Raw genomic sequence first — 26794 nt, 5'->3', positions numbered from 1 at the left:
AACAGAATTTGGTTGAAGGGGAAAAAGATTTTTTTTCATTATTTTTCTTTCAAGCAATGACACAAACATTTCCTCAGGAGACAAAAAGGGTCCCTTCCATGTCTCCTCTTGTGTTTCCCCATGAGAGAGGACAAGGGGTATGATCAAACTGATCTTACTGCAAAAAGAAGTGAAGACCAACATGGAGGTTCCATTTGAAAAATAAAATCAGATAAATGTAATTAAGAGGGAGGTCAGTCCAGGTTACCATTTCTCTGATCTATAGGTGCCATCTGTACAACTGGTTACTCTGGACATACATATTTCTGTCTGTTCACAACTCTATTGCACATTACAATTTGAAATATATCTCAGTTCAATTGGGTAAACGGGCCTGTTACGTTTATAAATGACAAAATAATAAGCATAGTTTTTCCCTTTCATATGGATACAAAGGATGTATTTTAACCTTCATGTAAACCCGCCTCGATTCTCCATTCTTTATGGGCTGGCTTCCTAACCACATCGGTTTTCGATACCAAGGCAGACTTTGACCGACTCAACTGCCAGTCTTTTTACCCTCGCTTAACTGGTCTTTGCACGTATGACTTGTTAGGATCCTCAGTCTTGAGTTTTGGAGGTCGAATTTCCCCCTTTTTACCCTGCAAGAAAATTTTGAAACCATTATCAGTCTTCCAACAAAAAGCTTTTTGGCGTAAACACTCGAGTTTATCAAGCAGGAAGGAGAAATCTTAGAAATTGGTCACCTTCTTGCCGGTCTTCATAAAATCTCTCCAGCTAGAAACCTGAGAATGCAAATAAAGGACTTAAAAAACAATATATCATCTTTAGAAATAGGAAAAATGCCAATTGTCCAAGTGGTTACATCCCTTGAGATCACAATATGCTACAACATCCTTGAAGAAATTTGTCAATATACCTGTATTTGCTCCTGAGGTCATTTCAGCTATCCATATATCATCTACATTGTAGTTGGTTACATCAATCATTTTTTTCCACTTTGATCTATATATATGTTCAAAGTTTTCCTATAACTTCAATTTTTCTAATTGTGACCACAAAACCTCTTTTTTACAAAACTAAGGAAGACAAAATTATGGATGAAAAAATTGGAGAACACTTGGAATTAGTATAGCACAGATGTAAGTCAGTTGATATGCAGACAGACCACAGTTAAAACTCACTGATTCAATTAAAGCCTTTTGCCAGTATTAATGGCAGGTCTGGACATAGAGCTAACTACAGACTAGAAAAATTAGTGACTGTTAAAAGAAGAGGGAGAATTCACAGAACGTCGGGTGCGATCATACCAGCACTAATGCACCGGATCCCATCAGAACTCCGTAGTTAATTTACATCCTTTTTCAAAAAAAAAATTCACAGAACGTCAAAGGGAAACTAGTATCTGGGCACAATCACTCCTATTAGCCAAGGAACCAGCCACACAATTCATTGTCACTAATATCTTGAAGAAGAAACAACATTTCCCAAAAAGAAAACAAAAAAAGGATCCAGGACAATTAAATACAACGAGACTGTTTCCAGCCACAAGCAAATAGAACTGAGAAGGAACTCTGAAAAATCGAAATCCCATATGGAGAAAAACAACCCCTACCAAAATTGTCGGAATTCTGTGGAACAATCTCAAGAGTCTTATAAAGAGACAAAGAGGACTAAAAGAGAGACTTAACAAGGATAACCTAGTGTTCTGTTCATTGTCAGGAAAATCACACAGGCTACCGAGATGGTGTAACCAGTGGCCCCTTGGTATGCTGCATACTTGTGCCTTTCACTGGAACTCCTCACACTTTTCACACAATGACATCTTTCCAGTCACTTCTTCAGTAAGCTGTACTAGACAACAAGGTCCATGCATTCACTGAAAGTATTAAGCAAAATATAACTTCTGTATCCCTTTCACTATGAACACTGACCTCATTATCAGCTCCTTTCAGTTTGATAATCACACCCTTTCTGCTTTCGTGGTGTTTTATCTTTCTGTTTCCTCTCTGTACTTTACCTCTCTAGGTGCCTTTGTATATCACTTTTATTCTCTTTACTAAAATTTCATCAGTTTCAATAAAAAATAAATTAAAATCTTTTGCACCTCGTGATAAAGGTGGACCATTCAGGTATTATACAATGACCAAAAAAAAAATTTGATTTAGGTTAATGACAGCAAGAACTGCTCAGATTTACACTTCTCTTCTACATATCATAGAATACACAAAATCAACAAGATACTTGTAAAGATACAAAAAATAAAAAAGACGAATTATAACAGAACAAGCAAAAGTTGAGAGAACAAACCCTCTTTTCTCTTGTTCCTTCCCACTGCTCCTCGTGTTCACGTTTCCTTTTCCACATCTCCTTGGTTTCTTCTTCATCCTTCTTCAATCTGCCTTCCTCTTCTGATATCTGAAAACACTCAAACTCATGTAAAAGTCATCTCAATAGCCAACACAGATCTCAGTCCAACTGAAAACTAAATAATGCAGAAAATTGTCTGCAGTTCACAACACAGCACTTCTTTGGGTTGTCCCTATCTCAAAACAAGTAAATGTTCACTTCCACTTAGATCCTTTGAGTTCCTAATTACCCTGCAAACAATTTTAAATCTTAAAGGGACCCGTCCCTCAAAAGATTCACCTTAAACACCAAAGCCCAGACACAATCTTTTAAAACAACTCCCACATGGTCAACCTAGCAGAATTCTGAATCCGAGCAACCACCTGTCTGAGACCACAACTCTGTAGTTGGTTTCTCCGATTAATCCTAGCATGGCCAAATTGTGCTTATCACTTGCTCAAAAATATCAGAGTGGAGAACCTAATCTTTTTAGAAAATGAAGGTGGAGGGTATGTTGATGGAGTAGAAGGCATAGAGCTACAAGAGATGTATAAGGGAACAATTTCTCATTTTTCACAATAGCAAAGAGGGGAAAGATCTCGACAGATACTACACAAAGTGAACTCATCAAGATAAAGAGAAGATAGAGTTCGACAGGATCAACAGCAAGATGACTTGGAGATATTTCTAAGACAATCAGAAGAGACAAGGAATGTGCAGCTTCTGAACTGTTGGGTTTCAAATTTATTAACAGATGATATCACCTTATGGAAAGTAGTATAAAAAAAGTAAATGGGAAAAATTGAGCAAAAACAAGAGGGTAAAGGAAGAAAAAGGGAGAAGACAATGATCTGCTCAAGAGCCTCCATCACGTTAGTCATCAAGAAGGTGTTAGTTATCAACACCCCATTGTTGACCATAGTTTGCCCCTTTTTTTACAAAAATGCCCATAGCATACCCCTTGAATTGATGTTTTTGTTCTTTTGGGAGTTAATTCTTGCCCTCATGACCTTGTATTCATTTGTCTCCTTTTAGTGCGTTTATTCAGGAAAAAAAGGCTCCACTTTTGCCTGAGAGAAGCCATTTTTACGAAGCAACTAGCCTCTCTTTTTTATTATACCCTTTATATCTTATATCAAATAACAATTGTTGGTAGGTAAGCCTACAGTTATGCAAAGGCTCCATGTCTCAGGTTGTCTAAAAATGAGTTGATGTGAGCGGGAGAATAGTCTCACATTGGGTTGGGCTTCATCCAAAAAGGTCCTTTAACTTTGACTTACTCATTCATAGGAAGAACTTATCCAACTTTAACATGGTATCAGACCTACATGTTTATTTCTCTATTGTTCATTTGTTCATGTTCTCCATGTCTTGAGACAGGTTGTAAGCTTAAGCCGGGAAATGGGGAGAGCATTGGTGGGTTAGAAAGTCCACTAGAGTATAGTTATACATGTGTTCCACAAGACCAGCTGCTTGAGAGTAAAAGTTGTGTGGCAGAATAGTCCCACATCAGACACCAACCCCAACCCGCCCCCCACCCCCCAACTCACACACCCACCCCGAGAGGGGCCATTGATGCAAAGGCCCGACCACATTATCCACGTACTACATCACTAATAATGTGCTTCATTCCAGTAAAAACTTGATCTTTGAAGTTCAGGCCAACAGTTTGTAGGTTATAGTAAGTGGAAGTCAGCAAGGAACTGTCAGACTTAAAAATATGGAAGTATCCCTTTTCGGCCTTTAACAAAAGATATCTAAAAAGACTGAACAAAGCAGGGAGTGAGCTATTCCCTTCTTCACAAAAATCTTGTATTGTCCTAGACATGGCTTCTCAAAAAGAAGTTTGATGAGAGCTCACTAGAAGTTGCTTTCCTCACAACGACCTTCGTATCAAGGATTTTCTCACACTGAGGCAATGCCACCACTAACAAATAACAAACTCTATGCAGATCATTTAACATCGCCATCCATCTAACAATGGCACTGAACCTTAGCTCTTGGGAAGAGCAAGAATATGATACGGATTTTTGGTCAGGGAAGTCACTAGACAGCTTTTAGCAAATTGATAATCCGACTCAAATCTGAATGCCCAATGAACTCCCACTCTTCAATATGCAAACCTGCTAAGAAATGTGCGTCTAGAATAGGACTCTTCTTCTAAAAGACCTATCTTCAAGATCTGAAATGCCCAATGAACTCATGCTCTTCAAGATGCAACCTGCTAACAATTTGCTTCTTGAATAGTACACTTCTTTTAAAAGACCTCATATCTTAAATGGCCATTAACAACATATTAGTTTTCTTTTGAACTTTTCTTTGTAAACTATAAAGACCAAAATCTAGAATCTGGGTTTTTTTTTATGACAGTAAAAAAGAAAAATTCATATTGTATGCCTTCAAATAAAAAGAATTCATGTTACACACCCGCATCTGCATTTTTCTCCTCCGCCACTCTTGCTCTGTTAATATCTCACGTACTTTCAGTTTTAGTTGTTGTTGAAACTCTTCTGATTGCTCATAAAGCTGCTCATACTTTCCCTGTCATTACAAAGTCAAAACTTTAATCCCAGAGAATGAGAGGGCTATAGAAATTTGAAAACTTAATATTATCATTGTGCAGTCTATGTCTAGCACATACAGCAGAGCCTAATCTGTCATTTTAATGGAAGAAAGGAATTTAAGTCTCAATAAATATGCTTCACTATAGCCCATCCATCAGTGATTCATACAACAGATTCAAATAAGAGTTTTTTTTTGGTAACTCAAAAAAAGACATAAATTAGGTGACTCCTCAAATCATCAAACATGACATAAAATATGTGATTTGACTTTTATTATTTCAACATAAATTAATTTTTCTTTTGAGTGTTCCAAGAGCTTAAATGCAAGTAACTCTAAAGAAAGATAGATTCAAAAGGGTACTGATTGTAGACATTCAGTTCCATATATTCGAATAGCTCCTCTTCTGCCCAAAAACAAAATGCATGTTTAAGTTTTTCAATGAAGAATGATTCCAAATGGGGCGGGGTTTCAATGGAAGCCTTACCACTCCCTTAAATCACAAAAAGCCGGTGTCTCTATCTACATACTCAAGAGATTATATAGCTATTTAGATAGATAAGGCCTAGAAGCACGGAATATTGCCATACTTAAGGGACCATTGTATAAGAATTCTAAAAGAGTAGCATAATACAGTAATAAAGTATAATTAAGGGCCTTCCTATGGTTTATTCCTTAACTTTTGGATATATGACATTAATTTTCTTTCTCCTTAAGGACCTTCATTTTCTCTCACTGCATGCTGCTGCAGGGAGGTGAATTTAGTACGATGCATTTTATGTCTGAGAGAAATCGAGTTGATTGTATTACTCAAATGCAATCATTTAATAAATTTAGAAATAAAAATTTGTCACTTAAAAGTTTCATTTATATATGGTATAATTGTCAGCATCCTTCTAGTTTTTCAAAATTAGATCAATTTATGAAGACAGAGAGATGGCTCAACCTTTTTCCCAAAATTTCATTCTTGAAGTCTTCCATGGCCTGCATCGGATCATTGCCTAATTTTATGTGAAATTGGTCCATTCTATGAGGCCTCTCACCTTTCCAGTTTAAGAATGTTTGATTCACATATGAGGGTTTCACGGGAAGTCTAGAGGATTGGTGGAATGAAATCAACGTGGTGGGCACCCCAGTAATTAGGTTTTCTTTCAAACTTAAGCATTGAAGCAGAAACTAGAAGTATGGCATCAAAATGATTTCAGCGGTCTTAAATAGAAGACAGAAGATTTTTTATCTGAGATTGAAGTGATTGATCATGCTAAGGAAAATTGTTCTATAGAGGCAACAGAGGCAGAGGCTCGTGCAACTCATAAGGCAAAGATGCAAACTCAAGAGAGGATTTACTGAAAGCAGAGACCGTGTTTCAGATAACTCCAAGAGGGTGATGTATTGCACTCAGTTGCTTCTTTGCAGAGGAGACAAAATTGCCAATTCTCTTAGTAATGATAGTAGTTTATCTTCTTATTCAAATCACCTTTCTAAAGGTCTTGTGTGTTATTTTGCAGATTTATACAGGCATGACCTACCAGACAGACCACAAGCAGCAAACCTCACCTTCCAGACTTTTTCCACTATGGAAGCTGATTCTCTCAAGCACCCCTTCACTTTCAATGAAATAAAACCGTTGTTCCATCCACCAAGAGATAAGTCCCCAAGCTAGATTCTTTTATTTTTCTTTTTGAATGTACACACAAACACATCCCCCTTACCCCTAGTGAGATTTAAACCCAAGACACAACAGTTCAACACCCCCCCCCCTCCCCAATTTTGAGCAAAGCCCCTAATAAAGGCTAGATGTTTTTTTTACCTTTGTTTTTTATTTAGTTTTTAGCTAGCTTCTTTTGTTGAGCTAGTCTCTGTGTAATAATTCTCTCCTTTCTCTCAATAAAATTCTCATCATTCGACAAAAAAAAAACTCAAATAAAGCCCCAATTAAGCAGATTAAGAAAAAAAGGGTCAGCACACGTGAGAAAAAAAAAATCAACTGATAAAATTTGCAATAGAGAGACAAAAAAAATACTCAAATAAAGCCCCAATTAAGCAGATTAAGAAAAAAACGGTCAGCACACGTAAGAAAAAAAAATTCAACTGATAAAATTTGCAATAGAGAGAAATGAAGTTGCCTGATAATCAAGTTGTGCAGATGTCATCCAAGTATTCCAAAACAATTGGGTCCATTAGGATGACTCATAGCTGAGCCTGTACCCAACCTACCCATATGAAATTTTGGTTTTTTGGATTTTGAACCCTATATTCCAGTGAGACTTGATCCTACAGCCTCATGCTAGAACCTTTTCCATGTGGCCATAGTGCCAAAGGCTCCATCTACCACCAGTGTGAGGTACTAGCTGAGGCTCGTACCCTTCTTTTCCTCTAGTCAACAGGGGCATCTCAAGCAGCATGCATCAAGTCAAGAACCACTCAATTCAGATGACTATACTTTTTTATTTATTATTTTTTTTTGACAAGTGAGAGGTTTTAACATGGAGAGGGGAATGTACAAGGACTGGCCCATTACAGCCGTAGGGACAGTCAGAAAATTCATATGGCTATAATTCCTAACTGCTATTCAGGAACTTCAAGATGCATGCTACCACATTCCAGTCAGATGGTCTATGGAGTAAAGTCAAAGGCTGGCAGACCTAGTAAATAAAGAACATTTTTTCTTCCTTGCTTTATCTTATTCTCCACTCCATCGAAATTTTTTGAATTATACTTTATTATTTTGTCTGTGGAGTTCATCAACAATTCTTCTCCTCTTCTCCTATATAATATAATCTCAGCAAATATTTAAAGATTATCATTCTCTTTTTTAATTAAGAACAAGAACATCGATGGACCTAACATGAAGTAACTTTATATTACCTCATCAACCAATGATTTTATTTTAGAAGCATTGTCCTTCTTCAACAGCTTCTTGCGCTTGGCCCTGAGCTCTTCTGCATCTCATGGAGTTCATGCATGTGCCAAACAACATTAGCGTGTGTTTCAATGAAACAGCAAAGAAAATTATAGCAGAAGCATGAATGAGGGTACACATTTCAACAATAAACAAAATATTTTCATGCATTTCAGAAGTTCAGGAGTGCAGCATATAACATTCAAGTGCATGCAAGATAAATCTCAAAAATGCATATGCATGTTTCAGGCAGAAAACTTATGCAACTATAGAGACTCAAAGCTATCAAGTATAAAAGCTTCAACAAAAAAAAAATATTAATCCTACAAATAGAGCTCCTAATTTTAGAAATTAAGATAAATAATAAGAAGATTATAAGAACATCACTTGATTATGTTAAAAATTGGCTCCAAGGTTCATCTCAAAATGACAAGCCAAGTTAGGAACCTTCTTTCCCAACTAATAAACCCAAGATCTTTTTACACATTTTTCCGGGACAATTCTTTCCAACACTCCTCACGTGTACGCCTCTTTTTCTGGCTCCTACTACATGTAGACAATCTGAGGTAGTTCATGCCTGAGCACCTTCTAATATCATGTTAGAAGTTATATTCGAGGCCTATCCCAAAATGACTAGTCAAGTTAAGAACCATCTTTCCCAACTAATAAACTAAAGATCTTTTTACTCATTTTTCTATATAGACAACTCTTTCCAACAAATTATTTATAAAAAATATTAGAGAGAGAGAGGCAAAGTTTTATGTCCAGACTTGTCCAGACCCAGTCTGACACCAATTCATAGTACTTTATGGTTCAATGAAGCAGATCAGGCCACATATTGTGCACCAGTAACAAATTTTCTCCAACTGTGCACCTTTTATTCAAGCTAAGTACTCTTCCATATAGTGTCACTGGCCAATTCATAGTACTTTTCCATATAAAACACTGGAAAAGTATATTGCTCAAGAAAAGGTGCCAAATCCTAAAACAGGAGGATACACTTGAAGGAAGCATTTCAAAAAAAAAAAAAAAAAAGGAGGTTATGCTTCATAAGAGGCCAAAAAATATCACATATTTGCACCGACAAGGTGTGGACCTGATACAAACTCCATTTACATGCACACCTACTCGAAATAAAACAAATGTAAAGCAACGCGTCAAAAAACCATAACAGCAAAAATATTGAATCAAATGATACTAGGAGCTTAAGCATTGTTAGGCTGACATGAAAAGAAGCTACTGACAAATGGCCCGGTATTAAGTGAAGAAAGCAACAAAGTAATTATTGAACCAATCAAAATGAGGAGATTTTAACTAAATTCTTCACCAGATAAACTCATATGTGAAAAATAAAATAAAAAGAAAGTTAAACTCTTTTTTGTAACTTAAAGAAAACTTCAATAGTAGTAGGAGAGTGGTTGTTGAAATGACAATGGGAAAATTAAACATTAGAGCAGAACAGAAGTATACAAATCTTAGTTCTCACCTTTTGCTGCATTAACTTGATTGAGAATATACTGCCTTTCCTCAGGATCAAGTAACAGTTGTTGGGCCTTTGCTAATGCTGCTCAGAGAATAAACTAAATGTCAAACAAGAACCATCCTAGACAATCAGGTTAAAAATAGTGAAATCAAGAACTCCAGATTATGTTGGGTTCACATGTCACAGCTTGTGGTAGTTTCCAGCCTAACTTTGTTTTCTTCAAAAAAAAAAAAAAAAAAAAGGGGGGGGGGGGGGGGGGGGGGGGATTTCCAGCCTAACTTGTGAATTAAGCGTTTCTCTAGAAATTAATTTGCTTTTACATATGACGAACGTCAAAAGAGACCATGAAATATCTGTGGACTATGCACATAAAGGACGAATGTAAAGTGTTTATCGCACAGCATAATAACTGCATGAAACATTCAACACTATATTACAAAAGAAAATTTACAGACACTTTGGAATAATTTCCAACATTGAAAAAAATTCAACAGTACGTTTACACTGAGCCTCTTCCAAGTGTCTTTCTAATCTCATGTTTCGACAAGCAATAAGAGATAGGAATGCTTGAGAAGCAGTGTTAGATGAAAAGGTTGTAAAACCAACAGGCCCAGACGGAATTCACCAGAACTCTTGTTAAGCTTCTGCACAGAGGATCCTTTTATGGTTGTTTTGAATTATCGAAATCAAGCATGCCTTAGCATAAAAATTGAAGCTTCCACCATCTCCTCCATCCCAAGAGTCAAACTGTGGTTGCAGAGGGCCATATTATGTATTATATTTTATGTTAGTTAACTAAAAGGTCCCAGATACTGCAAAATACCCTAATCTAAATACAAACACTTTTTTTTGTGCCTTGAATTAAATGATTCTAAAAAAGCAGAAGTTTGAGCCCTCTTCAGAAGATTGTAATGATCCTATTGCACCTCCCTCATCTCCATCCTTAGTTCAAGGGCCCAAAAAACTATTTTCTATTGAACTAGTGAGGCTGAAGAAAGACATTCTGAACTAGCAAGGATAATGAAAGTTAAAGAAATTGAAGCATGTAAATGAGGAATTAAATTGTCTCCACCCCTGTTTGGCAAATGTTGCATCTTGCATTTCAACTGTAGAAAGATAACTGTTCTGGATACAAGCAATCAATGCTCTGTTTGACAAAAACCTTTGGTGACCTTCAGTCTGTGGCAATGGGTATTCCTCTTCCCATGCTGTGTAAGGCAATGCTCAACACAGGCTTGTCTTTCATCCCTTGGGCATTTGCTCAGAAAGAAATCAACGATGTTTCTGGCAATCATCTTCCTCATAGCGTGCTGTTGCTGAAAGGATCATCTCACATGGTCCCTTGGCTTTGCTCTCTTGATTTGTTTGAGGCGATAAATGGTAGCCTCATCAGATTCAGATGGCATCTTGTTGCTAGCTTAACCATCACCTTAGAAGTCTGCGCAAGTGGAGTGGTCTCCTCCTGAAGCTGTCTTAAAGCTCAATTTTGATGTGTCCTCTATCGACAACCCAAGGCCATTGGCTTTGGAGGCATTTTCAGAAACTCAAATGGGGAGATTTTTTCTTCATTCACTGGCCCCTTAGGTCACTCTGACACGACCACTGCCGCACTCCATACTGCTGTTCATGGGTTGCGAATTTTTCGCAATAGTTTTCATGGCATGCTTCATGTTGAAGAGGATTCCACGAGCATCATTAGTAGGTGTTCAGGGAAGAAAGACCGGCCATGGCGTTACAGGCCTATTTGAAATCCAGGACCTCAGTTTGAATTGTGATTGTAGTTGGTCCCATCTTCCAAGATTAGCAAATGGCCATGCTGATGCTTTAACTAAAGAGGGGGATACCCTCCAATCCCTCATGGTAACGGTTCCCCCTCCTTGATTGTATTCTCTTTGCCTTCGGGCTTTGGAATGAAATGCGCCCATTTTCAAATATATATATATCAGAACAAGGAATGTGCTTCCAATTACAGTTTATAAGAGAAATTAAATTACAAATATCAAAATATATATCCCAATGCCGCCAAGGAGGAAGGATTGACTTTGCACACCAATCAATGGCAGTTTTTGAGTCCCCTTCAATTGTGAAGATTTGAAGCCCGTTGAGTTGTCCTGAAAGTTCAACAGTGGTGGAGTTGGAGACTCCAAGTGGCCCAGCGAAGGAGAAGAGGAGACAGCCATTTGTATCATGGATAACTCCTTCAAATCCCGCAGGACTAGGGTAGCCAAGAGCACTTCCATCAAAGTTTAGTTTGTAATGGCCTACCGGTGGAGGGGCCCATATTGCCATAGTCGGGGGGCAAGAAGGATGGGTCAAACCAGCTACAACCTGCCAGTTTCCTCTAAGATTAGAGCCGCTAAAACTTCTAAACTCCTTTCGGATCAATAGCCAAGTAGTTACGTTACCCACAATATTATCTATCAAAATTTCAGTAGGGATAGTTTTGAAGTTGAATTTTCTGCGATTTCTTTCCTCCCAGAGAGCCCAAAGGATATGTCCAACACAGCATGATAGAAGCAGTTTTCCAAGCTTTGGGAGTCTAGCAATGAGAATAGTGGATGACAGGTATTGTGAACAGTACTAAAGCCCAATTTTATTGAGGGTAGTCCAGACAGTATGGGCATAATGGCAAGATAAGAGTATATGGTTGGCAGTTTCTGGAGAGTTTTGGCAAAAGGGACAAGCAGGATCCAAGACGGGGGTTTTGCGCCATATTAAGGAATCCGAGGTAAGGATTCTATTTCTACAAGCGCTCCAGATAAAGAATTTTGCACATGGGGGGGCAAGGAGGGTCCAGGCAATGGCCACAGGGTAATTGGGGTGGTTTGAATTGGGGTTGCTAAGGAAGTTGTAAGTTGAAGCAGTTGAGAAGGTACCTTTTGGACAGGGGATTCAGATTAGAGTATCAGGTTGAATCCGGGGTTTTACCATAGCAAGACTAGTGAGTAGATTAGAAGCCAGAATGGCCTCAGAATCCGAAAAAACTCTTTGAAGGTTCAAATTCCAGCCACCGGTTTCAGACCACATGTCTGAGATAGAGGTATCACTATTTCTTGCCAAGTTTGAGATAGACTCAAAACCGTTGTTGAGGTTGTATCAACTGATCCACCAATCGGACCAAATTTTTGTGAGGCTACCATTACCGACATAGCATTTAACTGCCTTCTTGAAATCAGGAAGAAGCATGGCTATTTTTTCCAAACAGGGGACAGTCGATAGCGTCTCCCACCCTCAGTCCACCAACCCGACTGTTTGTTGGCTTTAACAGCAACTAAAGCTCTCCAAATCAGATTTGGGAAGACATTGAATTTCCAAATTCATTTCAGGAGGAGAGTGGCATTTGTAATAGCTGTATTACGGATCCCAAGTCCACCAAGGTGTTTAGGTTTACACACCTCATCCCATTTCACCAAGTGGTACTTCCTTTCACCATTTGGCCCCTCCCCATAGAAATCTTCTTTTGATGAACTCGATTTTGTCTCTGATTGAGGCAGAGCACCAGAACATAGATAGAAAATAGCCAGGGATTTCATGAAGGCAAGATTTTATGAGTACCAACTTACCTGCTTTGGAGAAAAAATTTCCTCTCCAAGTAGCCAATCAACCCTCCAGTCGTTCGATAACAGGATGCCAGGAGCATTTGGAAGGTAGTCCAGAAGTCAAATGTAGGCCCAAATAAGTGCAGGGAATAGTTGCCCTTTTGCATCCCAAGTAGCCAGCCATGGAGTTCAGCAAATCGGGTTCAATGTTAAACCCAATGATGGTTGTTTTTGTCTAGCACACTTTTTGGCCAAAGGAAATTTCAAATAGATGGAACAAAGCTTTGATGTGAGAGATTTGGCTCATAATGCCTTCACAAAAGAGGATAGTATCATTTGCGTACTGTAATAGGGCAATGTCCTGTGCGGGGTAGCAAATTAGGGGGTAAGCCATCCCGAGCATTTGGCTAGGCGACCATGTCCGATAGATGCTCGGCAATAAGAGTAAAGAGCAGAGGTGAAAGTGGGTCCCCTTGCCTTATTCCCCTTGATCCATTAAATAAACCACAGGGTTTTCCATTGATAAGAATAGAATGTGATGCAGTTGAGATGCAATTTCTCATCCAGAATCTCTAACAAGTGCCAAATCCCATTTGGTCAAACAAGTGGTCAATCAATTTCCAATTGACACGGTCAAAGGCTTTTTAGAAGTCAAGTTTAAGAACAACTCGGGGATGATTTGATTTTATCAAAGAATCAAGTAGTTTGTGAGCTACCATAGCAGAGTCCAAGATATTTCGACCTCCGATGAAAGCGCTTTGATTGGGGTTAATTGCATGAGGGAGGGTGGCTTTGAGACCCCTCAGGGGGGCCGACATCCACCTCTCCCCGCAGCCAATCCCCCCTCTACCCCACCTTTCTGAGTGGGACACGCCACAGGTATCGGACCTGTTTAGATCCAACCAAGGCAGCAGCAGCAAAGGGTCGACCCGGATGAAGAGGAAAATTGATCAAGACACGAAACAAATTACCCCGACTGGCAAACCGTCATCAACCACACCTCGAGGTGAAGAATTAGGGTCGAGAAGATTTCAGCTTTCGACTCCAAGAATGGAAGTGTGTCTATATCCTTTCGGCGAACACGAGAGAGGAATCAAGACTGGCCAAAGCTCCGAAAGATCTCTTCTCACCGGAGATCTGGAGTTCCAAATCCACACCTAGTACCATGGAGGGAAGCTCGAGTATTCCATCACACAACAACAAGGATAAAAAATAATGGGTATGTTTTTTTTTACCGCAAAGCCCTAGTTCTGGCCTCAGCTGGAGAAAATTTGTCAAAACTTGTTCGGGTATCAAATAAAAAAACAGATAAAGCAGGTTTAAATGTAAAATATGAAAATTAAGAATAAATAGAGGAAAAAAGAGAGAAAAATATAAGAGAAGAAGTTGAGAAGGTTGCATTGAATAGAACAGCATTCAATAGGGTCTGGGATCAACTCTCAATAACTTATATACTCACTTATGAAAAAAGGATGAAATGTGACAAATATGCCCCTCTACACATAAACGCTTATATCTCCCTAATTACACCTCAAAATGAAACAAAAATTACCATATACTTCTAGCATAAAGATAAGATAATTGACAAGATCAATTTTTGGGATGATTGGTGGACTGACAATGGTCCTCTTTGTGGCAAATATGGTTAGCTCAAAAGATTAACCACCTGCTGTAATATTAGTGTTCAGCAAGTATGGATAGGGAGTAATCTATTCTACACTTTGAAAGGGTTCAATGGAAGCAAAAGGCCCACGTCAAGTGGTTGGCCGAGGGTGATGCTAACACAAAGTTCTTTCATGCTATCGCATCGGCCCGTAGGAGGACTAACCGGGTCACCTCCTTGTCTATTTTTTTTTACAACGAAGTTACCTAGGATAGGACCTCTATTACTGATTTCTTTCTCAGTTTCTTTGCAGATCTATACAGGGAAGAGCAACACCACCGGCCTAGACTTTCCAGCGTTCGCTTCACCGTGATTTCCCCTATTTTGGCGAGATTCATTGAACTTCCTTTCCCTAATTTGGAGGTTGAAGATGTGGTCCTGGGTCTCCTCCGAGATCGGGCCCTGAGGCGTGACAGTTTTAACAAGCAATTCTATAAGGCTTGCTGGCCCGCCTTGAGATCGGATATCATTTCCATGGTCTGAAGCTTCTTTGTTCGTGGAATCACTTTTAAGAGCGTGGGTGCCTCCCTTATTGCTCTGGTCCCCAAGAAAGCTAGTTTGGAACGCCCTCAACATTACCGACCGATTAGTCTCATTTCAAGTCCTTACAAGACCATTGCCCGCATCCTGGCCTGTTGTCTCAAGGTTATTCTTCCTACCATCATCCACCGGGTCAAAGTGCCTTTATCAAAGGCCATGACATTCTCGACTTTGTTATGGCCTCGCATGAGATTGTGGATCATTTTGCCAAGTTGGGTCAGCCGCGGTTTGTTCTCAAGTTGGACCTTGAAAAAGCTTTCGATCGGGTTAATTGGTCCCTCTTAGACAACATTATGTAGCGTATGGGATTTGGTGACAAATGGAGGTTTTGGATCTGCAGTTGTATCTCTTCGGCCTCGTATTCCTTGCTTCTCAATGGCACGGTTTGTGGCTTCTGGGGCTCTCGAGGCATCCATCAAGGAGACCCCCTCTCCCTGCTCCTCTTCAACATCATTGTTGAGTACCTATCCTCTATGTTCTACTCTGCTCGCAGCACTGGTTGGCTAGAGGTCATCTCTGATCAGAGTTGTTTTGACATCCCCTTGCTCCAATTTGCAGACGACACCATATGCTTCGGCGTTGGCGCCCTTGATCAGGTCCATAACATTAAGGCCCTTCTCGGCCTTTTTGAGATCACTTCTGGTCAGAAAGTTAATTGAGGAAAGTCGCCTATTATAGGATATCATATTGATCCCCCCCCCCTTTGCTTCAGATCATGGCAGAGACTTTGGGTTGTCCGGTTGCGATTGCTCCCACTTACTATCTGGGCCTCCCTCTTACTAACAGCAAATCCCGAATGGGGTTATGGGCTCCGATGATCAAACGGCTTGAACGTCGTCTCTCCACATGGAAGGGTAGGATGCTCTCCAAAGCAGGTAGATTGATCCTCTTAAATTCTTGTCTCGCGGGTATACCTAACTACTTCCTCTCCTTCCTGGCTTGCCCCGCCTCTATTAGCCGGCGCATTGACATGATTAAGAAACGTTTTCTGTGGCGTGGCACTGGAAATGAATTTCATTATCACCTTGTCAATTGGGATGAAGTGTGTAAGCCAAAGTCTTGGGGTGGGCTCGGGATCAGGCGCACCAAGGAAATAGGGCATGCTCTATTGCTCATGTAGTTCTGGAAGTTCAACTCTTCCTCGAGAGCTTTGTGAAAGCCAATGGTTGCCTTCAAGCTTCGGCGTCTTGGAGATAGATGGATCACTGATGGAAACTATCAACATCTCTCCGCCATCTGGAAGGCCATGTTTCAACTGTTTTCCACTTTCTGCACTGCCATTCGGTTCTTTGTTGGGGATGGCTCCAGTCTGCGTTTTTGGATGGATTGGTGGTCAGGCGATGGCTCTCTTGCCTCGTCTTACCCACCTTTGCTTCAGCTCACCACTAGTCGTGACTTATCTGTCTCTGATGCTTGGGGGAATGGCTCATGGAACTTTTGCCTTAGACGCGCCCTTACTGATGAGAAAGCCATTTCTGTTTGTGGCTTGATTGATAGTCTTGGTAGTGTTATTGTTCGCCCTCAAACGGTGAACCGGATGATCTGGTTCTCTGATGATAGCAGACGATTCTCGGTCTCCTCGGCCTACCACCATCTTATGGGATGGTCTCGGCCGCCCACCCCCACCCGGTTGTTTTTGTTAGGCGTCTCTCGGCCCCTCCCAAGGTGAAGTTTTTTCTTTGGAGTGCATGTCACAATAAGATCCTCACTGCAGACAACCTTATCAAGCGTAGTAACACCACTCCCGATCCTCTCTGCCCATTCAGGCTGAAACCGTGAATCATCTTCTTCTCCACTGTGGCTTCACCTAAAAGGTGTGGACTTGCATGATTGACAGTATGGGTCTCAACTTCTACATCCCACTTGATCTGATCACCATGTGTCATTTCTCTTCTGGGACCCACCTTCCCAACCTGGGCAAGCTTTGGCTGGCGTTAACTTAACTAGGGCTCAGGACCGGGAGCTGGAAGCCGGGAGTGGGAGTCGTCTTCGAGATCGACTTCGATTTCTACCTCTGATTTCTTCCTCCCTTCGTCTGCCGTCGTCGATCCTTAATCACCGTCGAGCCCCTCCCGTACGTTGTTGTGGCCACCTCCATCGTCGTCGACAACTGCTCATCGGCCACCTTTGCCGCAGATTCCCTTACCCCCGGGTCATCTCGATAACCGCTATCTTCACTGCTGCTTCCGTCGTCGCCGCCTCCGTTGCAGCCGTTAGCCCCAACGACAGCTCCTCACCGGCGCCGCTAGACCCCCCCCCGCCCCCCATGTCATCGCGGCGGAAAACCAAAAACCTAAGTTAGGGGAGAAATAATTTTTTCCCCTTGCGCGCGCGAAGGCATTGTGCGATTTCGCATGTGCGAGATCACAAGCAAGTGGGAAAAAAAAACCGTTTCTTGAAATCCGGCTGTCTCTTCCTCATGGCTCTTGAAGAGACTCAAATTGTTTGAGGTATTCTCTTAATGCTAACTCCACTCGAGTTTTTCAGAAGAACAGATTGGTAGCATTTCAGAACTGATGTTGTATGAATCCATGCTCCGAAGAAAAAACGAAAATGGGCATATGATTAAGTCAACCAAAACCATTTTTCTTAAACTTTTTCTCTGTCTTCATGACCTGGTTTTCCAGTCCTTGAATCAGAACGATTTAATTGAGTACAAATGGACAAAACTAGCGTTGTTTTTCAAAGGAATGTTTTTGTTTTTTATTATTGAATAAATTTTATGCATGATTATGCAACTTTTATGAATAATCTTATGCATAGTGTATAGATAATTTTATGCATGGTTAATATACAGAGGTTATGTCCAATTTTAAGTAGAGATTATGCCCAATTTTATGTAAAATGTATGCATAATTTTATATATATATTATGCAATGTTTTAAATGTAGGTTGGAGCTCGAACTCGGCTCGAGCTCGAGCTCGGTTAAAATTATTGAGCTCAAGGTCAATTACAATTTTAGGTTCGAGGCTAGGCTTGGCTTGAGCTTGAGCTCGAAATATTTAAATCAAGTTCGGGCTCAGCTCAATTCGATGCCACCCCTAGCCAAAAACAAAGAATTAAGATGAAGAGAGGAGCTTGAAAACATCAACTACAGAGCAACACATGGCATAAAAGAAGGGGAACAGGAGGTGAAAGAAGAAAAGTAGAAATTTAAAATTGTTATATTCAAAAACCATAGTAAGAGAGGGAGAAAGAAGAAAAACGGTGATCAAGCTTGATCTTCTCAACCTCGTTTATTATCTATTATAATTGAATTGTACAGTGTCTTCCTAGTTTGAAGACAATTCCAATAGAGAAATTAAAAAACAAACAAGAACCCCTTCTACACAGAGTTTTCCTTCTTCTCACCATGCTCAAATACCTCTTCCCTTCTACTTCTTTGTGTGCATGCATTCCAACACAAATAAACAAAAAAAAAAAACAAAAAAAAACAAAAGATGACTTCAAACAGTGGTGACAGAAATCAATAAATAGAAAAAAGGGAGTAATTTTGTGCCACCAAAATCACATGAAAGTTGTAAAAGAATCACACCAAAATCCCATACTAGAGGAGATAGAACAAAGGAACTCACACAAAAGATTTGAACAAATCCAAAAAAAAAAAAATGGAATTGTATTTCCCAAGATAAAATTCCAACCAAAGAGAACAATAACAACATTAAATTAAAAAAAAAAAGGAATGGTTCAGAATCCAAGTCTATACAAGGAGTTACAACTTAAAGAAACACAATAATAAGGATTCAGTTTCACAAGAGATTTTTTAAAAAAAAAAAAAACTCCCGTCAGTCAATCACCAAGGCTCAATACAAATATGTATTTAATTGTTTAGTTTGGGCAAAAAGATTTCCTTTAAAACCTAACCAAGAGAGAGTCAATATGAAATTTAACCAGGAGACAAAGGGTAAAATGTATTTTGAGCATATAAACAGGAAATAGATCAACAATGTCCTTACATTAATTAATCCCATTTTAACTCTTTACAAATACGATGCCTTTTCCATCCTACATCAATTTCATGTCCTCAAATCTCTAGTAATCTTTCAAATCACAGTCAATCCAGCTCACTTTACAAACTGTGCTACAGTGGCAGAAGCAAAAGCCAACTCTGGCTGATGTTAAAGTTCCACCAACAGACCTTTTCTAACTGGCCTAGAGATAATGTGAATTAAACATTTTGGTAACAACCCCCACAAAGATTTCCTCTTGAAAGCTGTTGTATTGGTTAAAAGACCAGGGAACAAGCAGCCTGTAGGGGTCTCCAAAAAAATTTGTTTGCTGAAGTGGATCACAGAACCAAAGATAATCAGGAAGAGAACCAGCCACAAAGAAAAGAAGCATCTAACCCCAAGTTCACCAAAGAAGGACAATTTGACAAGCACCTTTCAAAGAACTTGTCTTTCCTTGCCGTCATTCTCCATAAAGTTCACAAACCACACGGAAGATAGCTAAAGACAGGAGAAAATAATTGGTACCAAAAACATGAATTACTTAACCAAAGGCTTCATGGGTTCTAACAGTAGAAATGAGACCAAACAAAATAAAGGTTTTTTGCTTCCTCAGGGATGTCTCTTTTTTATTTTTTCTGAAGAGCACATGAAAAGTAAAGAATATTAATAATGAAACACCTTTAAAGAATCAAAAGTGAAATTGGATATCATCTTTTTCGAAATTTTGTAAGTTAAAATTAGCCCAAAATAGTTAAGCCGAGGCCACAAGACATACTCAGAGTTTATGGCCGTTTCCCTTATCTAAGAGATTTGTCACATATTCATCACATACCTGAAAATGCCTCTTTTGCTTGTGGATGCTTGCATTTATCCGGGTGAACAAGCAATGACAGCTACAATAATTTGAGATTAGTAAACAGCCCAGCAACACAAATATAAACATTCACATGGAGTTCAAAAGGGTGTTACCATGGAATTCCAATTACACAGAACATACCTTTCGGTATTGCCTCCTTATATCTTCTGGAGCAGCATCAAAAGGCAGGTTAAGATGCTCAAAAGCATTCAACTTGAAGCATGAGAGAATCCTGCAGTCGTTAACAATCAATTTAAATAAGAACATTCGTGTGGCTCTAAAAGCAAGCTTCATAGGATCTTTGGACATGGACACCAACCAGAACGTTATCCTTGAATAGAAGCTATTTTCGTTTTGATTTCATTAAAGTCACATGATGCACTAACCAAAAAAAAAATAGTCACTTGATGCGCACTATTTGGGCAAACAAAAACACACGACATCAATATAAAAACACCAATATTCAACAAGAAGATCAACTTATGTACAGACGTTTCATCTGATAATGAACCTTTTGAAGATTCATAACTTTGCCCACGGCTCAGGTCAAATAAATAAATTAATTTTTTGTGATTTGATTTTCAAAAAAAAAATTGTAATTTAGTTTACTTAGTTTCCTAGTTTTCTAGGAAAGTATTTTCTTGTGGAGTCTTATTCCCTGTGGTGTAAGGAGGAGCAGGGGCATTACTCTTATTCCCATAGTTTAAGTTATAAAAAGGAAAGGGTTCAATCAAACCCTAGTTGCTCCCTGACTTGGTTTTCACATCAACCCTACCCAGTCTCTATTGTTTCTATCATTGCATCTCTCTTCTCTCTCGTTCGCTCTTTTTTTTTTCTTCACCATGTTCTCTCTTCTCTATGTCCCTGCAATTTCCAAAAATTTATTGCCAAAAAACCAAGCATACAGCAGGGAAAGGGCTCCAGCCAACTCCCAAAAGATATCAACCAAAGGGGCATGCTATGCCTTGCAACAAAGTGTTGACAACTAATTCCCTCTTTAGAAAAAGAATCAGCACTAGAGTTAGACGCACGAAGAGTGTAATTCCATGTAACTGTAAGGGACTCAGAAATTTCGCAGGCATCATCCAAATATGTAGAAACCTCCAAGGGGGGCCAACATTGCGCTTCATCCAGCCAATAACAATATTAGGATCATCTTCAACTATTAGAGGCTGGGAGGGCAATTTTAAACAATAAAAAATAAATAGATTAAAAAGGAAGTGTATCCCTAGCATAAGGGATTATCAACTAAAAATAACAGTAAGTGGATTGGGCCTTTGGTTCTGGTGGGGGGGTGTGGGGGGGTGTTGGTTAAAGCGTGGGTGTGCGTGTGTGTGTGTGGGTGTCAGTGAGTGCGTGGGTGCACACACACTTGTGTGTGTGTGTGTGTGTGTGTGTGTGTGTGTGTGTGTGTAATAATTAAAAAAAAAAACTAATGATCTACTTCTTAAACCCTAAACCCAAGCTCATTTGGTGGCCGGACAAAAGTGGCACTTTCATTGTATCATCTGCATATGGTTTCATTGATGGCTGGAATCCGTCTCTGAGGGAGCATGAGATTTATTTTGTATGGCGTCTATGTGCTCCTCCAAAGATAAAATTTTTCATGTTGAGTGTCCGTCAAGGCAAGATTCTCTTGGCAAACGTGCTTAGAAGAAGAGGTCACCCCTCAATTGACCCCATGTACCCTTTTTGCAACATTGAAGCTGAAACCACCAGCCACATTCTGCTTCAATGCATATTCTCTTGGAAGGTGTGGACTTCCATTCTTAGTATGTTGGGGTTACAATTCTGCATAGCAACTGATCTGATCTCGTTCAATAAGTCGCTCATTGGTACCCCTCTACCTGGCCTCGGAAAAGTGATGTTCTCTGCTTGTGCTAGTTTCATTCCGTGGGGGCTTTGGAATGAGCGCAATCGAAGATGATTTGATGCAAAAAGTGAATATGCAGATCGGGTCGCGGACAGAGTGGTAGGTCATATATCTACTTGGCTTCTGACTAAGAAGTTTTTCTCCTCATTTTTGGGCACCCCTATCTGTGAAAACTAGAGAAATTTGGCAATCATGCACTTTGGGACAAAGGTCCCAGTTTTGCAAAAATGGATTCCTCTTGAACCCGGTTACTTTAAGTTGAACTTTGATGGCTCTTCTCTTGGTAATCCTGGGATTTCTGGTTTCAGCAGGGTTATTTCGGATCATTCCGGTTATCAACTTTTCTCATATGCCGGCCCTCTAGGCATATCCAACTCTACGTCAGCAAAGCTTCATGGCCTCCTCTCTGGGCTCTGTGTTTTTAGAGACAAGTGCAACGGTCCTCTTCATATTGAAGGGGACTCAAAGGTGGCCATTGGATGGTGTGAGTATGCATCCCCTCCCCCGTGGCGACATTGGGATATGTTTCAGGACATTTTAGAAATTACCTCAGTTGTATCTTGTATTTGGTTTCACATTCTGAGATCCGCAAATTCGGCAATAGATGTGCTTGCCAAGCAGGGAGCTACCCTACAATTGTTGATTGTAAGGGATTTGCTCCCTCCTCTTTTGTAACTTCTCTTGTTTATATAAATACATCTTTATAAAAAATAAAAATAAAAACTCTTAATATATAAGATGCACACTCCATTTAAGAACCAAGATGTTAGGACGTCTTGTAAAAAACAAATCACCATTTGCAGTCAGCATTTCCCCGGGTAAAGAAAACCAACTGAATATCTTGCTTCCAGGGTTTCACACCATAGACAAATAAATTCTCTTCAAACTAACAAGTACTGCTCATTACCACTCATATAATTAAGACAACTGAGTTATTCGGGCCAAGCGAAGGAAGTCCCTCACTATGGCTGCATTTGAGCCTTCTGAGGTGCTTGAAGCTTTTTATGACATTAGTTTGTGTTCAAGAAGATCATTTACCTCGCTGTATTGGGGTTGCATATCAGTCATTTTCCTTCTTTTTTTTTTTGTATTGCATATCAGTCTTGTATCTTCTATCATTTCTAATCTACATCATGTATAATCGCCTAGCCATTGTTGTAGGGTGCAAATTTAATTATTAACACAATTTCTAATCATTTGACAAAAGTGACAAATAATATTACGTATATCAGTAACAGTAGTAATAATAATAATAATAGTAATAATAACAGTTAATGAAGTTGACCAGTAGCAAGATTGTAATTTATTAGACTTCCTTGCATAGCCTTTGTTAACTATTGACATGCATAGCCTTTGTTAACTATTGACAGGATTTCAAATCATTTGACAGGAAATAACAAATAATATTAACAATAACATAAAAAATAATAATCATAATAATATGATGAATCAATATAAGAAGGAGAGACTCCTGTTTTTTCAGGCACAACTTCCTGGTTTTCCCTCCTTTTCTCTTTGTTTTTTTCTTCTCAAAATCTCAACCAAAATCAAATTCTCCATAGTAGCAGAGCATGATTGTGAATTATTGGTAAGATCTTTCCTATTGCTCTTAATTTTTTCTTCTTTTAGGCCTTCACAAACCTAATCTTGAAAAAAAAAATTGATTATTAAGAGACTGAGCGTCTAAAAACTCTTCTTTTATCCTTTTTGTTGGAAAACATTAGTACTCTGTAAGCAATTGGTAATGCTGTTATGCCCATAGTTGGATTTATCTTTAAGTGCAGACTTAGTCTATACTTAATCTAGCCTGTGCAGAGGGTAGTGGGTGTGATTATCTGCCTGTTTGGAGCTGTTCACTGTTTATTGTTACTGAATTTGCTGTTAGTTCTGTATGTTCTGTTAACTTTTTTTATAAAGTAATTTCTGTTAACTTGTTTTGCATATGAAATTGGTGACGTGCACAAGATGTACGCAGTGATAGAGATTTCTGGGTTGATTTTTATGTGCTAAGATGATTGGGTACAAAGACAAGACGTACCGCAGAGTTGTTTTTGAGTGCTGGAGCATTGCACTGGGTTGATTTAATACTTGTAATAGCTGATTAGTGATGTCACTCCCTATCTTACAGTTATATAGTGATTCTCCTTGCAGGATAGTGTTTTGAACCAGTAATTCAGTATTGTTCTTACAGAACTGGTGCTACTTTGGTGCTGATTAGTATTACTGTGTAGTATAATCATGAGCTGTATTCAAAAGGTGCTGGTAAGATCCTCACACCTCGTGTAAGTGTTGATAAAGAGAAGAATATTTCTATCATTCAGATTATCATAAAGTTATATGGGATTTACTATGTGATATAGTGTAGAGCAGTCAAGATATACCTTGGTGCTAAACACAAAAAATCATTACATGGTGAAACACTTCTTTTTTTCGTTTAGAATGGTGAGAGAACACCTTCTTCATTAATGACAAAAGAGCAGGAGGAGAATTTTCTGTTTGAGTCTTGGTTGCTTAGCAATATGAAAACAAATATTAGTGCCCAAATTATATATACAGCTAGAGACATTTGGAGGACTCTTAATAAGTGTATCTTGCAGGAAGGGAACCTCCCTCACATCTAAGAATTATATGCGGAACTGTTTAGTTGAAAAGATGGAGTAAATGTAACAGATTATTACAGTAAGATGAGAAGCAGGCAAACATGTGTGTATCATCCTTTTATTAAGGATGAGGACGATATGAGATGGCAACAAAAAGAAGTGAATGTATCTCACTGTTGTCGTGGCTTAGATCCTGAATATGAGGCCATTCGAGCTCAAATTTTTGCAAATATCGATGAACTATCACTACAGAATGTTTGCTAGGGTTCATAGGGCAGAAAATGTTGTGTAGCAAGATTGATGCATCTTCATTAAAATTACTACAGAATTCTAGACATGGTGGTGGATATCAGAGAAGCAGTGATCATGAGAGGGAGAAGATGAGGCCAGTAGAGATGACAGACATTGTATTTACTTTGGGAGAGGCAGTCGTAGTTCCAAATTCTATCGGAATAAGTTTGACAGACCAGCCTGGGCTAATCCAATAGCACAAGATAGTAGCTCCAATCTTAACTTTGGAGTTGAAACAAAGAGACAAGGTGACAAAAGAAGATTAATGTAAGCTATTAGAGCATGTTGCCCAGATGCCTACATGGTTATCTGATGGGCCACATCAACAAATGGTACTCTTGACCTATCAAAGTACTTCAGTTTTTCTTGCCTCCCCTTAAAAAAGATGGGTCATTGATTCTGGTGCATCAGCTCACATAACAAGTAATCATTAACTTCTTTCTTCTCTGCACAACTGTACCTCTTATTCCTCTTTTACATTAGCAGATGAGCTTGAATCTCATGATGTAGGTAAAGAGACAAATTGAATTGCTTCTTCAATGTCTATTCCCTTTGTATTGTTTATTCCCAAATTACTTGTTAGCATTTTATCTGGAAGTCAACTAACTCAAACACTTAAATGCCAAATAACATTTTTTTCCTTTTAAGTGCGTTTCTTAAGATCTCCAAATGAACAATATGATTGGTGAGGGATATGAGAAGAACGGATTATACTATCTAAATGGGGTACCTGAATCTAGTTCCAAAGGATAAATAATAAACAGATAACAGATAAAAAAATAAGATAAATAGGAACAAGAAGAGTAAATACATAATAATAACAATCATCAAAACAACATTAAAATTGACAGAAAATTAGACATATAAAGTCACTGTCAATGTAGTATATCCACTTTACTTGACGTATCTAAAGAGTTTGGGACTACTCTATACCAAAGAGTAAGCTCCATTTGTTGACTATATCTATTCATTGAACAGAGCTGCTATTTGACATTTGCAGCTGAAAACTTTAAAGCTAGGGAAACTGAAACAAAGAGCAATTTTCAAGTGATAAAAGGGCTGTAATTTGTTCTCATGTTACTTTCAAGGATGATAGAGGAATCTGCACTAAGAAAAAATAAGGCAGTAACTCTTTATTTACAAACATAAACCTTGTAATTTATTTTCAAGGCAGTATTCATCATCATTACCATCAAATCTTCAGAAACCAACTTTCTGCCTCCCCAGGTTGGCATCTCAGGAAGTTTGTTCAATTAAATCTGTCTATCAAATAGGCGGAAGTAATGAGCTACCCAAATTACCAAAGAAGCAAAGGAGTCCTGACCAAAGGATGTCGTGAGAAGTGAAAACAACATTAAGTAATTGTGTTGCTATCCAACCTTAAGACCCAGTGCAAAACCGTTAAAGACTCTTGGAAAAATAAAATAAAAGAAGAAAACGTTGTTAGTATACATTTTTAACATTAGCTTTCAAGTTAGAGCTGGATGATAGGTAAGTAGGTTCCTGCAATCCTGCACATCCTCGCGGATTGAAGCCACAAACAACTTCATGAATTGCTAAAGCAAAATGGCCTACGGAATGTTTTTATTTTCCTATAATTTCCTCCACTCAGAAAAAAACACCTAGCTAAACTGCCACTAATTACTACAGAAAGAAGTATTGCATGAGATGCATATCCATCAAAGAAACAAGCGAGAACAACGGCGAGAAGGTAAGAAGTGCTTTGAGAAGTGCAACAACAGAGACACAAGAACTCCAGAATTTGCATAAAGCCTTACGTCCCTAGCGACAAAAGCATTATAATTCTTAATTCCACAAAATTGGAGTCTTTTAGAAGTTAGTGTTCATGCAACCCCTTAGTTATCATTCCACGACGAAATTAGCACAATCAAGAGAGAGAACATCCCGTTTACTGACGAAATATGTGACATGAAATGAAAATAAAATATTTTACCCGGAAGAGCTAAAGAATAAACATGACGGAAAAAAAGATTGAACTCACCTTCCGACTTCATTGTCTCTCTCGACTTCGCTAACTTCAGCGAAGAAGGATTTGAGGAGCAAATCCTCCTCTTTCTCCGCTTCGCCCATCGTTAATTGCCCGACTTGGAATCGGGAGCAAAGAGTTGGAAACACCAACAAATCCAAGACACCCCACCCCGAGTTCGTAGCGTTCACTCCTTAA

General features: G+C 39.0%; 1 protein-coding gene across 1 annotated transcript; it reads right to left on the bottom strand.

Annotated features, from left to right (window-relative positions):
• Positions 1 to 182: 182 nt before the first annotated feature.
• LOC137945912 (J domain-containing protein spf31-like) lies at positions 183 to 26794 on the bottom strand. Its single transcript, XM_068792003.1, has 9 exons — positions 26612 to 26794; positions 19987 to 20077; positions 19822 to 19882; positions 9300 to 9377; positions 7780 to 7853; positions 4777 to 4890; positions 2311 to 2418; positions 747 to 785; positions 183 to 641 (listed from the first exon to the last, which is right to left on the bottom strand). The coding sequence occupies exons 1-9, from the start codon at positions 26698 to 26700 to the stop codon at positions 555 to 557; spliced, it is 741 nt and encodes a 246-aa protein (XP_068648104.1). The 5' UTR covers positions 26701 to 26794; the 3' UTR covers positions 183 to 554.

The sequence above is a fragment of the Aristolochia californica genome, unplaced genomic scaffold, assembly GCF_029961685.1.
Source record: "Aristolochia californica isolate CCGP_79_NKW_82.1479 unplaced genomic scaffold, dmAriCali1.0.hap1 SCAF_12, whole genome shotgun sequence".
NCBI classification, from domain to species: Eukaryota; Viridiplantae; Streptophyta; class Magnoliopsida; order Piperales; family Aristolochiaceae; genus Aristolochia; species Aristolochia californica.
The sequence above is the reverse complement of the archived record's forward strand: the minus strand, read 5'-3'. Positions and strand labels throughout refer to the sequence as shown.